Source organism: Drosophila mojavensis, unplaced genomic scaffold, assembly GCF_018153725.1.
Source record: "Drosophila mojavensis isolate 15081-1352.22 unplaced genomic scaffold, ASM1815372v1 contig_74, whole genome shotgun sequence".
Classification (NCBI taxonomy): domain Eukaryota; kingdom Metazoa; phylum Arthropoda; class Insecta; order Diptera; family Drosophilidae; genus Drosophila; species Drosophila mojavensis.
Window position 1 is genome coordinate 6,218,382 of NW_025318899.1, and position 15,191 is coordinate 6,233,572.

The 15,191-nt window shown below is 41.9% G+C and overlaps 2 protein-coding genes across 2 annotated transcripts in view; both read left to right on the forward strand.

The window, feature by feature from the left end:
* Positions 1–15,191, forward strand: part of LOC6581569 (bromodomain-containing protein DDB_G0280777) — a 35,526-nt gene extending 20,335 nt beyond the window's left edge. Inside the window, exons 2-9 of the mRNA XM_032731634.2 lie at positions 1,155–1,704; positions 1,779–1,886; positions 5,566–5,644; positions 7,976–9,027; positions 12,200–12,331; positions 12,627–13,228; positions 13,295–13,483; positions 13,997–15,191. Of these exons, the coding sequence (XP_032587525.1) occupies positions 1,560–1,704; positions 1,779–1,886; positions 5,566–5,644; positions 7,976–9,027; positions 12,200–12,331; positions 12,627–13,228; positions 13,295–13,483; positions 13,997–14,083 (2,394 nt within the window). The 5' untranslated portion in view covers positions 1,155–1,559 and the 3' untranslated portion in view covers positions 14,084–15,191. The remainder of the gene's footprint in view (positions 1–1,154; positions 1,705–1,778; positions 1,887–5,565; positions 5,645–7,975; positions 9,028–12,199; positions 12,332–12,626; positions 13,229–13,294; positions 13,484–13,996) is intronic.
* On the forward strand, positions 9,578–11,181 carry LOC6581570 (transcription factor SPT20 homolog). The gene has a single exon (XM_002007262.4). It carries the CDS (start codon positions 9,669–9,671, stop codon positions 11,121–11,123), a length of 1,455 nt encoding a protein of 484 aa, XP_002007298.2. The 5' UTR covers positions 9,578–9,668; the 3' UTR covers positions 11,124–11,181.

A 15,191-nucleotide genomic window follows, 5' to 3' on the forward strand; every position in this document is an offset into this window, starting at 1 on the left:
CATATATATGACACACTCTCACACACACACACACATAGAGACTTTTATCACTTGGCCATGGCGACTAACACTCCAGCACGTTGGAATAACTGTAAGGGAGGTAGGTTAGAGTAGGGGCAGTCTGATAGGTGTTAAAGAGGGTGTAGTCAGCGCTGTGTGCTTCTTCTTCTTCTTGACTGGCATGCACTCACATATATTGGCCAGGCACACACTTTGCTATGCACATAAGTTGTTTTTGCAGTTAAATGCTTTTGCCAACTGTAATTTATGAACGTTTCACAACAGCAACAGCCAAGCATTTAGCATTCGAGTAAAAACTAAGTTAACAACTATAACTTTAAGTTTGAGAGGGATATGATATACAAGATGATCTAGGGCTATATCGACTTAGCTTCTCTGCATCTGCCATGCATTTTATTGTCGGTGGCTTAGAAAACCCATTCGATTTGTTATCTGATTCATTGTTTCAATCATTATGTATATTTATTGATTCATTGCTACATTGATTGATTGATTCGTCGATTTATTGATTCATTGCTACATTGATTCATAGATTCACTGATTCATTGATTCATTGAATCATGAACTAATTAACTTATTTATTCAGTGATTGTTTCATTTATTTATTTTTACAGTAACTCATTGATTCATTGTTGCATTCATTTATTGTTACAGATGTTCGTTGCTTAATTTATTTATTGACTGAATGGTTTGATAGATTCGTTTCCTTAGACAACTATTCAATTAAATTTCTTGATAATATCATTTTCACCCAAATCTATTTCTTTCTGCTTTGTTTCGATCTCAATTTCTACAATTTTTGATTACCTAACAGTCAATACCGTTAACTTTTGGATTTCTTTTTGTAAAAATCGTAAATTTGACTTTCAATTAAAATGGAATTTCAGTATTTTTGCATTTTAATTGCATGCCGATAAGATTAAATTGGCAAAAACACAAACCCTGGATGAATGAAATATAAACACGCAGATGGCAAGCGATATGCCAGGCATTGAATGAATACATATATGCATGCATATATGTATGTGTATGCAGAATCCAATTGATATTTAAGCCGCGGCAAATAACAACAGCAACACTGAGAGAAAAAATCAGTGCGATTGTCAACTTTTTCGCTGCTCTTATTTTTACAGATTTAAAAAACAAAACTGCGGCAGACGTTAAAAAGTGAAAAATCGCTGCGGAAAAGGCACAAACAAAAGAAAGAAAGCCCAAAGCAAATCCAGACGCAGAGCAACGGCGGCAAATCCCTTTTTGCCCACGACCCAAGGCCAAATGCAATAAGCTGCAGCCGCACACAACAAAAACAACGTAAACAAAGCGCAGTCTAAGCCATCAAACAGCCCTCGCACACACAGGACCAGAGAGATTGTTGTTGTTGTTTTTGATTTTGTTTTTTGGAAACAGCCGCCAGAATTGCTTTCTTGTACTTTGGACACACGTGCGCTGCGGCTGCGCCGTTGCCGTTGCCGTTGTCGTGCCCATTGCCCGTGTCCTTGCCATCGTCAGCTGCCGCGCCTCTGGCAACGGCATCGACAATGAAGCTGTCAAAACTGTCCAACCAGACGAACTCGCAGGATCCGCAGGCGGTTAACTCGCGCATCTTTGTGGGCAATCTGAATACATTTCAGTGCTCCAAAACGGATGTGGAGCGCATGTTTCAGATCTATGGCCGCTTGGCAGGTGAGACTCAGCCCACACCCACACCCACACATACACCCACACTTACCTATACCTGTCTCTATCTCCACCTGCAGGCATCTCGATGCACAAGGGCTACGCCTTTGTGCAGTTCACCAATCCCTTCGACGCCCGCAACGCCTGTCACGGCGAGGACGGCAAGACGGTGCTCAGCCAGACCCTAGGTGAGTCGCCTTTCTTTGTACTACACATAAACATGTTTATTTATGATTGCACATGCCTTGGCATTTGCCTTGACGATATCACCAGAGCTTGAAATTTGCTTACATTTTTCTAGATTTCAAAATGAACTGATTTTTATCTGAGTTATCCTTTGCTATCCTAAACAGACAGACAGAATTAGCCGTAGAGGAACCCATAAGAGGATGAGCTGGGTCGACTGATCTCTCGTTAGCCATAATAGCTAGACACCTGAAATTTCAAGGGTATATGGGTAGAATATAATATTTGGATATTTCTATTTTACTCTACCAATTCCTATGATAAGGAATCTTATATATTTTCCGGACTTTGCACCAAAAATTTACTCTCTGTTGAGAGAGCCTACAGCTTAAATTGATATTGCCAGGATCTGAATAAGTTCTAGCTACTATTCTGCTCACCAAATTGGTCTAGGTACAGCTCTTAGATTTCATAACAGATATAGATCAGTAACGGGATTTTAAAATGTTTTACTAGTTTCAGTTTTTACATACAAATTGCTAAATATTATTATATACTTAAATCTAGTTCTACTCCCAAGATTCGTATGTTAAGAAATTGAGCTCTAAGCATTGCCTAGATTTCAAGCTCTCATAGTTGTTACTCGTTTTCACCAGCACAACCTTTGCCTTTTGATTACAATTTTTCCCTGTTGTAAGATTCCCTTACCCAACTTTAAGTTCCCATATACGTGTTATATAATTCGAAAGAACCTCTACACACACACACACAAAGGAACTTGAAATATTCTATCTTTGGTATCGCTCAGCTGAGGTTGGCTAGTAAATTGCTGGCTTGCTGCGGCCGTCTGCGTCGGGGCGTTTTGTTTTGCATAGACATGGCAGACCTTAACCCTCGCATAGTTGCATGTCCGATGCGGTTGGCCCGTCGACTCGTCGACCCGTCAGGTTAATGGCCCCACGGTTTGCCGGAAGCGCAGCACTAAAATCGAACAAGAGCGCGCGAAAAAAGAAACAGCTGGGAAGTGATGGGGCAGGGGGAGTGGGAGTGGGAGTGGGAGTAGAGTAGAGTAGCTGCAGTGCTGGCATGTGTAGCAGCCATATCTTAGGCTGTCTGCGTATTTTGTGCAGCGGAAGTCGTTGCAGGCCGCGGCTTAAAGTGCGGCCAAACATAAATTCTCCAGCGATACTTTTAATGAAATTTCAATGTTGTGCCGAGTGTCTGTGTGTGTGTGTGTGTGTGTGTAGGTGTCTGTCTACCTGACTGACTGCCTGACAACTGACTGTTTGTCGATTTAATTTAAACGCTTAATGAAATTTCCAGCCGCGTCACTCGCAGCTGCAATGCAACAGGGCAAACAGACAGAGAGCGAGTGGGAGAGAGAGAGAGATAGAGATAGAGAGGAGAGTAGTGCATCCTTGGCATTCTTTCATGCGTGTCTCGTGTGAAGAAAACAGCTTAATGCACTTAGCGCGCAATGTCAGTCGAGGCAGACGCCGCGGCGCTGACAACGCTGCGTATGCGGATGCTGTCATATTCATACGCCCCGTTGGCGAGCAATGAAAAACTTTTACAGCTACAGCTCGCACACACAGAAAAAGCATTTGGATGCGATGCGCTGCGCTTATGCAAATACTCTATAGCAATGCTAATTTTGCGCTGATTGGAGCCGGCTTTAAAATGCTAAATGAAAGTAATGGAAATAATGGGAATAGTAGCCAAAAGCACAGTGTAATATTTCACTGTGCTACGCGCCATTGACTTTCGTGTAATGGGGGCGTGGAGTGAGGGGGCGGCTGGCTACTGGCAACGGGCGCTAAACCGATTTGCAGCGCTCTAGCCATGCCTTTTCAAATCCTTCTTATGCTTTTATCCTTAATCTTAATTATTGCCTGCCAGCAGTGCCAGCCGAGCAGACAAGCTGAAGAAATGCTTGAGCAAATGCAAAAAAAAAAAAAACAAAAACAACAAAAGCAACAAAAAAGGGAGCAGCAAAAAAATATGTAAAGCAGCCACATCCACAGCCACAGCCCCAACGTCCAGTAATTTGTAGTTATAGCAACTGCCTCACAGTACGCCCACTACCCAACGCCCACCGCCTATCGCCCACTTTGAGGCTTGTCTTTGCTCGTTCTTTCTGGGGGGCCACCCTGCGGCGCACTTCAAACTTTGTCATGAATTATGATGAACGAGCGCGCGCCCCACGACTCCAACCACAAAACCTACCAAAAAACAAATCCGAGTGGAAAAAAAGAAAAACCCAGCCGAACATTTCGCGTCGCACCCTTTTCATTGAAAAATGAAATGTATAATGCATTCGGGCACGATTTTGGCTTTAGCTTTAGGTTTGCGACAGGCGCGAGCTCTGAGCAGCGTCAGGCATATTTATGAACTCTTTTCCTCTGGCGGGGGGTGGCGGGCGGGGTCAGGCAGTAAGTTGTCTGTGGGAGCGTAATGAAATGGGATGGGAGCCTTGAGCTGGGCTTGTTCTAATGCACGCGTATGTGTGCTTAATTAATTGGTTAAGCTTGGATGCGTCGGTGTTTTTTAATTCAGAATCATTTTTTGGTATTTGAATTTGAAAGTTTGGCTTGCAGAACTTGGCACAAGATGGCAAATATACCTAAGTAAAATTTGTAAATTTTTAACCAATACTTCTCTATAATTTACTTCAATTTTTCCCAGCTTTTTTGTTTGACTCTAAGGCTCACTTAGGTCTAACTCTAAGCTAGTACGTGGATCCTGTATTGATTTAGTGATTTTTATTCTGGGATATTTGGAAAGTAAGGCAATAGATATCTTCTTCCACTTTTCATAATATACAGAAAAGGATTTAAAAAATATAACAAAATATATATGTGTTAAAGATATATGAAAATTATATTTGTTCAGTTCCTACGCTTTAAATATAATAATAAAAATAAATATAATATAAAATTAAAATAAATATAAAAAATAAATTCATTTGAATATTTACACCAAAGTACACAAAGAGAAATTATTTGTAAGAGTTTTCCAATTAACAACGAAGGAAGCAGATATAAAATATATTAAAATTAATGTATTTGATCTAAGATATAAAAAGATATTTTAAAAATATATGTAATTCATTAAGCATTCGTATTTTAAGTCCAAGTTTTATTTACCCTTTCCAGCTTTTTTCTCAAATAGCCAACCCATTCTATTCTTTGGTAGAGCATTCGATTTTGGTTTCTAAAAACTTTTTTTCTTATAAAAATCTGTCTCTGTCTTAGTCCGCTGTTAACTTCATTTTGCATGCTTTATTTTGTTGTTGTTGTTGGTTATATTAAGATTAATGATGCCCAGTCAGATTAAATTATAATCGCTGCAGTTGGACAGCAATGCACACACACACCCACACACATTTCCCCCCTGGCAAAGGTTTTTTTTTAATCACTTAGAGCTAGAACATTTGCATAATGAAAAAACAACAGCAACAACAAAAGCAGACGATGTAAACATAATAGAAACCCGAAATGCCATTGTCTTCGTTTTACTTAGCACTTCAAAGGCAACTGGAAATTGTTTTTTTTTTTTTTTTTTTTTTTTTTCACAACTGAAAGCCGATTTGGCATTGTTGCTTGGATTATGGTATAATGGGTTGGCAAGTTATTTATTTATTTGTTGTTCATTTTGTGATTCTACTTCGTCTTCTTGCAGATGTCAACATGGTGGCCGAGCCGAAGGCGCATCAAATTGGCAGAAAGCGTCAGAATGTCAGCAAAACGGGCAACGATTGGTGAGTAAAAAAAAAAAAAAAAACAACCAGAAAACAAATAACCAAAAAAGAAAATTATAAAAACAATTTCATGCTAGAGTTGATTTTTAATTTAAATAAATGCAAGTTCCTTTGCTCAATTGAATGCCATGTGACGCTCATTAAGCGTTTATTTACATATCATTTAACGTGGGACTAGGCTGAAAGTTTCATTTGTTTTTTGAGGGGCTTTGTGAGTGTGTGGATGTTCTTTTTTTTGAGTGGGGGTGTGCGATAGCCGCACAAATAAATAAATAAATAAGGCGCCATCCATCAGCACATGGACATGGACGTGTTTGCAGTCCTATTCGTATTCGTATTCGTATCCTTTGTTGCTGCCACACATCACATAAAATATATTTGGGCTGTCAACGCGTTGCGAGAGTTTTTGTGCACGCTCATGATGTGTGCAGGATGGGCGTATTGGTTTTGGGGGTGGTTTGCCTTTTGACTGTGTGAAAGCTAAACATATTTAACATGAGATTTGAGCCTGGAAGTCCATACTTAAGAATAGATTTGTCTAGATATCTAATATTTTGACTACATATGTTCATGAACATGCATGAACATGGAAATATGATAAGTAGGGGAACGTACGCGCTATGCACTCGACAGCTAGCATAAAATAAATAACATATGTCTCAAGTGTGAACTGTCAAACTGGGCATACATTATGACCCTGACCCTTAGCGATTAGAATACGTAAGAGGCGAGCGCTGAGCATTACAAACTCAGCGATAGCATAAGAATAGCTAATAAGCCAACGCGGAGCCTTACAACCTCAGCGATAGGATAAGAATAGATAATAGAACCACGCGGAGCCTTACAAACTCTGCGATAAGATAAGAACATGCAATAGACCAATGCTGAGCCTTACACACTCAGCAATAGACGCACTAGATTTAAGGGTTGAAATTATGCATGAGTCTGGGTATATAAACCCAGGCTCAGAAGAATAAAGATCAATACGAAACTAAACACCATCATAGTCAAGTGTATTCGTTCAACATATCTTTAAAGGCTCTACAGCTCATTTTTATTATAACAACAAAATCTAGTTCATTATAATTATCGAAAGGTGTTGGAAGGTCGTGGGTTATGCAGTTAGAGCTGTTAATCTCCTTCATTGATAAGTCAATTTATTCACATACCTTGATATTTCAGCCTTTTAACCATGAGCGAGCATTGCGCAGTCAGTCACAATCAATTGTTCTCATTTGTGGGTTTTTGTTTCTGTGACACCAACTCCTGCTCCGTCTGCCGTCTGAGTCAACGTCTCGATGCTCGATGTCTGCGCCTGTGTCTGGGTCAGTTGTGTGTTGTGTTTCGAGTGCTGCACACACACACACACACACAGATAGCAAACTGTGAAAATGTGAAACTGTGAAATAAAAAACACACAAAAAAACAAAATGGGAACTGCCTGTGAGTGACAGCTGCAATGTATGCTATAATATCCTGGCCATGGCTCTGGCTCTGGCTCTGGCTCTGGCTCTGACTCTGACTCTGGCTGTGGCTCTGTGGCTGTTAGTCCTGGCGCTGACATGTGCACTTGTTTGTCCCTGGCGCGGCCTTAATGATGACTGAGCGAGTGAGCCAGCGAGCCGACACATACAACTTATATACAAGTATATGTACATACATATATATATTTATATATGATTTTTTTTTGGCTCGATGTCGACTTGCTACTCGTGTGGAAATATTTAATTTAAGCTTAATGACGCCGAAAAGGAAGTGCGTTAGGGTTTTAAAGGGCAACCCACACACACACATACACACACACATGCACACAGGTTGACTTGATTGTAATTAAAACGCAAACAGCTCGTCCCTCTCACTCAGGTGGTTGCAGGCGGCTCGTGTTTGTCATTTAAATGCCTCCTGCTCAGTCCATTGACCGCACACAAACTGACCATAAAAGCCACAATTGTTGTCGCCCCCCCTCGCCCCCTCGCACTGCCGTACGGGCGATATGAGAACCGTTCGAATATTGAACCACAAACGGCAGAGCTGCCTGCAAATTGTATCAATCAGTCACAGGGCGGACGTGTGTGTGCGGGGTAGGTGGGCGTGGCACATAATTGGCAAATGGCAATTGAAAGGACGTTACGGTCACCGAATGAGACCTAAGCAAATATTGACCAGCGGTCAGGCTGATAGGCCAAACCAGACAGACGGACAGACGGGCAACAGTTGGCGTGCTGTTTGCACTCACTCTGCTTCTTCTTCTTTAATTTTTGGGGTGGACACTTCAATTACAGTGCCACAACTAATGAGGCTGTCACAACTCTCGTCACTTGTGTCTTGCAGGGACTACTTCTATGACAGCTATTGCTCGTCGGCGCTGCTGCGCGGCGGCGGAGGCGGCGGCAACGTCAACGGCGTGCGTGCCAAGAAGCGCAAGCGCTTGATGACCAACAACAATGGCCTAACGGCTGCCGTGCAGCAGCAGCAGCACAGCCAGCATCATCACAGCGCTGCAGCCGTGGCCGCTGCAGCAGCAGCTGCCGCGGTGCATCACCAGCAGCAGGCGGTACAGCAGCAGCAGCAGCAGGTGCAGCAGCAACATCAGCAACAGCAGCAACAGCAGCAGCAGCAGCAGCAGCAACAGCAGCAGCAACATCATCATCATCATCAGCAGCAAGTTGCTGCTGTTGCCATGGCAGCGATGGCCAATTTGTTGCCACAGCAGCAGCTGTTGCTGCATCAGCAAAATTTGCTATCGACAGCTGCAGCGGCGGCGGCAGCAACAACAGCAGCGCCCGGTGCACTGCACTGGTCACAATACAAACAGGACCCACAGCAACAGCAACAGCAACATCAACAGCAACAACAACAACAGCAGCAACAGCAACAGCAGCAGCAGCAGCAACAACAGCAACAGCAACAACAGCAACAGCAATTTGTTGCCGCTGCCACAGGTTTCCAGTTGAAGAGCGTTATTGCCGGGCAGTCAACGACTTCGCCACAGAATGCAAAGTCAGCAATAATTGCTAATCAAACAGCGCTCGTGGAGCAGTACGGTGCCTTTTCCCAACAGCCGTCGCATCACCAGCAACAACAACAGCAGCAGCAACAGCAGCAACAACAACAACAGCAACAATTGGGCTGCCTGCTGCAGCCATTGACTTTGGCATTGTCCCCACAGCAACCGCAGCCGCTACAATTGCACAGCCAAATGATGCAGCAACAGTATCAACAACAGCACCAGCACCAGCAACACCAACAACAACAACATCAGCATCTACAACAGCATCAACATCAGCATCCACAGCAGCAGCAGCACCACCAGCAGCAGCAGCAGCAACATGCACAGGAGCAATTAAGCTTGCATCAACACTGGGGACCATTCAAAGTCTACAGTGAGTATTGACTTGATTTGTTTGCATTGTTTTTGTGTTTCGGTTCGCCATTTGCATTGGCAATTTAAGATTTATGCATTGATTAACAATAAGTTAGAATTGCTTGTTAAGCTTTAAATAAACTACAGCTATGAACAAGATTAAGTCTAGAAGTTGCTGAGTAAGATGGGAAAAGTGATTGGAATATGAGTGTAAACAATGAAATATAAATGAATACATATATATACACGAGATATGAGTGAGCTTGGCTAACGTTAGCTCTAACAAATATACCCTGTATTCGTGAAAAAAATGTTTTTGTTTTTATTATTTTTGAATGGGTCAGCTTAAGCTCCGATTATCAAATTTAAGTTAAACTAATAATTAAGCAAATATCAATAAGTCGTGTACAACAACTTTAGCTTAACCATAGTATAGGGTATAACCATAGTATAGGGTATATTCAAGTCATGCAATAGATGTGATATATATTAAGGAACCACTCTGCTTTAACCCAAGCAACATTTTATGCAGCTTACAGCGTATCTTCTAGCCTAGCATCTCTTATAAGCCATTTTTCAATCAGCTCTAGCTTAGTTAAGCTTATCAAAAAAAAATGCCGCCTGATGACATTGAGACGCTCGTGTCTCTGAATCAGGGAAATGTGTGAAAATCTGCGACTCGGCGCCCATAGATATCACTTCGTTCTCATCATCTCCAGCCTACTTCGAGTTGTGGCAGCCGACGCGGCAGCGGCCCCATTGCAGTCGGCTTTGCCGCAAATCCATCCGCTGGCGGTGCTCGAGCAGCCGCGTAAATTGCCGACGGGCTACCTGAACGGCGTGTTGAGCCTGAAGCAGCGGCTCTTGGCCAACAACGTGCAGCTGCGACCGCCCTTCACGCCCAACAACCAACAGCAGAGCTTTCGTGAGGTCATCTCTGATCTGAATTTGGGACATGATATGAATGCCATACCGCCGAATGTGATGACGCCAGATCAGTTGCATCAGCAGCTGCAGCAGCTGGAGGTCGATCTGCATCATCAGGACACTCAGCTGCAGCAGCGGGAAAAGCAGCTGGCAGCGCAAGTTGCTTCCGGACAGCTTCAGCAACAGCAGCAGCCACAGCAGCAGCAGCAACAGCAACAGCAGCAACCGCAACAGCAGCAACAGCAGCAACAGCAAATGCTTGAGCCAGTTAAAATGCAATTCGAGCTAACTTCGGGCAATCAGCCACAGTTACAGTTGCAGATACAGGACCAGCCCGTGCGGGACTCGCAAACGGACGCCGAGTCAACTTATGACACCAAAATGCAATTGCTGCAGCAGCTAGCTGACTCCCTTACCCGGCAGCAACAGCAGCAGCCGCAACAACAGTTGCCACAGCAACAGCAGTCGCTGCGCACGAATGTGGCGCAACTGTCGCCTTCTGATCCGGCGGCCGGAGCAGAGGAGGAAACATGTTCCGAAGAATGCGCAACAACGGATAGGGATGTTGAAGATGATGAGGAAGATGACGAAGATAAATGTGACAACACGACGCTGGAGCCCACCCAGTGCACCCAAGCAAACGCAACGCAAGCCGGAAAAGCAACAACCCCGCAAGTCGAGTCGTTGACCATTCGCGTGGACCCCAACAGAAACCTAACGAAGACCACGGCGCAGCCGAAGACCACAGCTGCAGCGGGGAAGCAAACGAAGCCACAGTCAACTGCTCCCACCAAGTTGCCGTTCGCCAAGACGACCAAGAGCAAAAAGGCTAAGAAGCCATGTTGCATCAAGCCAGCAAAGAAACCACGCAACAGCCTTTCGCAAAATCTGAGAAAAGTCTGGCAGGAGCCGAAGCAGCGCATTGATCGAGCTTCGCCGAGCGATAAAGCGAATCTGCGCATCGATGCCATTGCAACATGGTTGCAATATCGCAAAATGCACAGCAAGGATGCTCTGAGGCCGAACAGGGCGACGCGACAGCAAAGAGATAAGAGACTAGAAGTAAAGAAGTCGAAAAAATGTCAGATTTGGGCCAAAAAGAAGCCGCGCAAGCAACGAGGCGTTGTCGATAGGAAGCAGGTGCTGCAGGCGGAGACCAAACTGTGGCCCCTAAAGGGCTCCCATTGAGGGAGTCTACTCAATTTTCATATGCCATAAATATATATATATATTTTTATAAATGAAAGAAATTTGAAGAGATTAGTAGTCAACGAAAGAAATTGGCGAAAGATAAGAAATTGGGGATAGATAAGGGCAGACTAGAAATTGGGGAAGTAAAAGTAGATTAGAACTTCAATTAAATGATATAAAGTTTGTCAGGTAAATAAATTTCTTAGATTATGCAGCTAAATATAACCATAGACAGTTACGTGCTATCAAATTTCTTTTTTGGTAGCAACAAATTCATTAAAATTATATATGGCTAGCTTTATTGTAAGCCGAGCTATGTTTTATTTAACATGCGTTTTATGTAAATGACAACATTTGCAGAGCGGATAAATATCTGATTTCATTGTAAGCTTATACTTCTGTTCTGTAGATATATGTAGGTATCAAAAGAGCCTGGTACGTCATGGTAGCCATTCTACAAAGCAGATAGTTTTTAAACCTCACTGTAAGCTTAGCTGATAGGTACTCTACTTCATTTTAAACTAATCAGATAGATATTTTACTAAATTGCAAGTTTAGCAGATAGGTACTACGGCGTTTTGTGCGTTTAGCGAATTGGCGGTAAACCTCGTTGTAAATTCCGAAATAACCTCATTTTAAACTGTGCTATTATATATTTTTATTCACTGTATGTTAATCATGTACACATATACCTTACTCTATGCTAAGCAGATTATAACTCTACCTCATTGTAAATTTAAGAGATAATTATTTTGCCTCACAGTAAGTTTAGTAGATGATACTCAACTTAATTATAACCCTTGTCCATAATGTATCTCATGTAGCAATAATAATTACGCTGGACTTTGAGCATTTAATATACTATATCAAATCAACCAACCAAATTTATTATTAGCTCATTCTCTTCTATGTTCCGTCAGTTCAATTTGTACAAAAATTCCAACCACTCAGACCTAGTCATAATTACTTTGCTTATAGCTCTGTCAGTTGCATCATTGTTATTTTTAGCAGCCGCATGTGAATAATTGCATTAAAGTGCATATTTTATGGGTCATATTCTCTTTCTATTGTAGGCAATCCGGACACATTAATCTGCGGCAACTGCCGGGAATGCTTCAGTGAGCTGTCTGAGTTATTGGACCACAAGAAAAGTTACTGCAAACTGAGGTTCACATGCAAGTGCCAGGACGTGGCCTTTGCAGCGAGTAAGTCCTACGATTCTTTGCTCTTTACACTGAGAGGGGCTGGCATGAAGAGTGTTGGGGCGGGGCCGGCTATGTCGGCAATTAATTTATGATTGTTAAACACATTTTGTGCTCCATGGCCATGTGGGTTTCGTCGTAGGGGTGGGAGAGGCTTGCGCCGCTGCTGGTTGCGAGTCAGCAACATCTGTCTGGCGTTTCATTTAAAATTGAGTTATTTATGCGACTTAGCCCGGCCCAGACCCAACTTAAATAACTAATTAATTCTTGCATGTTTCATCCGTTCACGCACACATAGAGACGCCGCCAACGAGCGCCAAATTGCTTTGCGCCGTTTGCAAGGATGCGTTCGCCAATCCCTGGGACTTGATGGTCCACGCGCAGGCCGCACACATGGTTAACATTTACGAGCTCGGCGATGAGGTCACCAATTCGACCAACGGCAATCGCAGCCCCAACAACAGCAATGCAAGCGATGCGACCAATGGACATGCTGCTGCTGCTGCTACCGCTGCAGCTGCAACTGTTGTTGCCGATGATGAGGCAACAGCCATAACAAAGCACATGCCAACGTCAGCAACACTTAACATGGAGCCAAATAACAATAACAAAATTAGCAACAATAACAACAACAACAACAACAGCACAAACATCAACAACAACATCAATGGGCACAGCTCACCCATAGCCCACAGCAACAACAACAACAACGGCAGCAACATTGCTGCTGCCACTGCCATGGATGTTGCTGCTGATGCTGACATTGACGCCGATGCTGCTGCTGCTGTTGCCGCTGCCGCTGCTGGCGTCGCAGCTGTGGTCGCTAACGATGGACACGTCAGCGGCAGCGATACGGAGACCCATTGCATGGACAGCGGCCTCTGTGCCAGTCCCAAGGAGGTGCGTCTGCTGCCACCAACTGTTGCCACATTTGCTGTAGCCAAGAAAAAACTTTTCTCTTTGCAGGATCAGCAGCGCGATGATCTGTCGCTGGACGGACGGCTATCCAGCAGCTCGCAGACCCATCACTCGGATGACCTCAATGTGAATATCAAGCTGATTAACGGTTCCGTGTCCTCGCGCGGCAGCTCGCCCGGCCTAGAGGCGGATGAGCCGCCGGCAACGCGCGCCTGCATTGTGCGCACCCTGAGCATTGTGAGTATGGGTTGGGTTGAGATTAAAGATGAAGATATGCTTCATATGTGAAAAATCGAATTATCGATTAAGACTGGCGATTTATTAGATCTGAATCTGAGAGATAATGTTAGCTAGGGAGATAAAAGTATATAGGGCTTTACCTTTGAGCATATAAAATATAATTATATACAAGAAATATAATATAATATAAAATATATACATGTGCATCCGTTTGTGCTAGAATAATATCGATAAACATATGAATTATTGGAGAGCTCTTAAATACAGTTCCGTTAATAATCTGAATTATTATATAAGCACGGGAGGCTGCTACTATAACTTTCTACAAGGCAGTACCTAGTCGTCTACTATCATTTTTATCCACCATAAGATAATTTTGTAATCAAATTGAATCTCTAAATTAACAGGACTGTTTCTAGTCTGAGACTTTTTACTATATTTATCTTCTAGTAATATATTTTCAAATTAACTTTTCATTTCATATTCTATTTTATTTTTTTACCTTTCCAGGAGGCGGCTGCTGCTACAGCCACGCCCACTGCGAACGCCTTGAGCCTGATGTCGAACGGGCTCAGCTTGGCGCTGGCTCCGCAATAAGTCGAATCTCGTCAATCTATCTATCAATCTGGACTAAAGCAGAATCAAAAGCGTGGCAAGGGAAACGTTTAATGCAGCTAATTTAGCTATTAAGAATGTTTTAAGTAGTGTGGGAAGTAAGAGAGGAGTGTTTGAAGAGTATTAAAAATACTCGAGTGGCTTTTGGCTTGTGTGTATTGGGAAATGTAATCGTGAGTGCGATGCAAGTGCAATTTATTCAGTATTTTTGTACTAGAGACTTAAACTGAACAAAGTTAAAACAGAATAAATAAATAAATAAATAAATATAAAGTTAAAAACGAAATGAACGTAAATTACAACAAACATATCATTTTAACTAGGCAACTAGGTATTACAGTAGCTATAACAAGTATAACTAATTAAATAATATATGTACTATAAATATAAAGATATATAGATATATCGCTTATCGTGTCTGTATTTTGTTTTGCTTAGCATATTTTTGGGTTTCAAAACTGCATATGAGAACATATAGGTAAAAGAAAATGGTAAAAAAAGGTCAAATAGCAAAAAACAGTCCTTAAAAGAGAGCTTTGTATATAGATAAAAGATAACCGATCACCGATAACCGATAACAGTTAAAGGAAACGTAATTACTCAATTATAATTAGCTGACAGAAACAACCCAAAAACTTATATTTTATATATGAAAACATAATTAAACTAATATTTATTGCATACGTACATATATCTATACTTAACAAGCCAACCAATATTATTATTCAAAATACGTACCATGTGTATCAAATGTAGCATAGTGAAAAAAAAAACAACAGGTGTTTCATAAACAAGAGGAAAAAAATCGAGAACCTTTGCAAATGTTCCCAGCAAAAATAATAAGGCTTAAAACTTACATAATTGAATTAATATTTAATATTAAAATACACACACACACACACATGTGTACTATATCGAATGTAGCTGCTGTGTAAATAGTTTATATATATATATATATAAATATGAAAAAAAAAAATTATTGTTAACAGTAACAACATTCAATTCAGTGTCCTCCAGCTAAACATGTAAACAGGCCATAACAAAACCAAAAAAGAAATGTATTTAATAAATGAATATTATTAAAAAATAA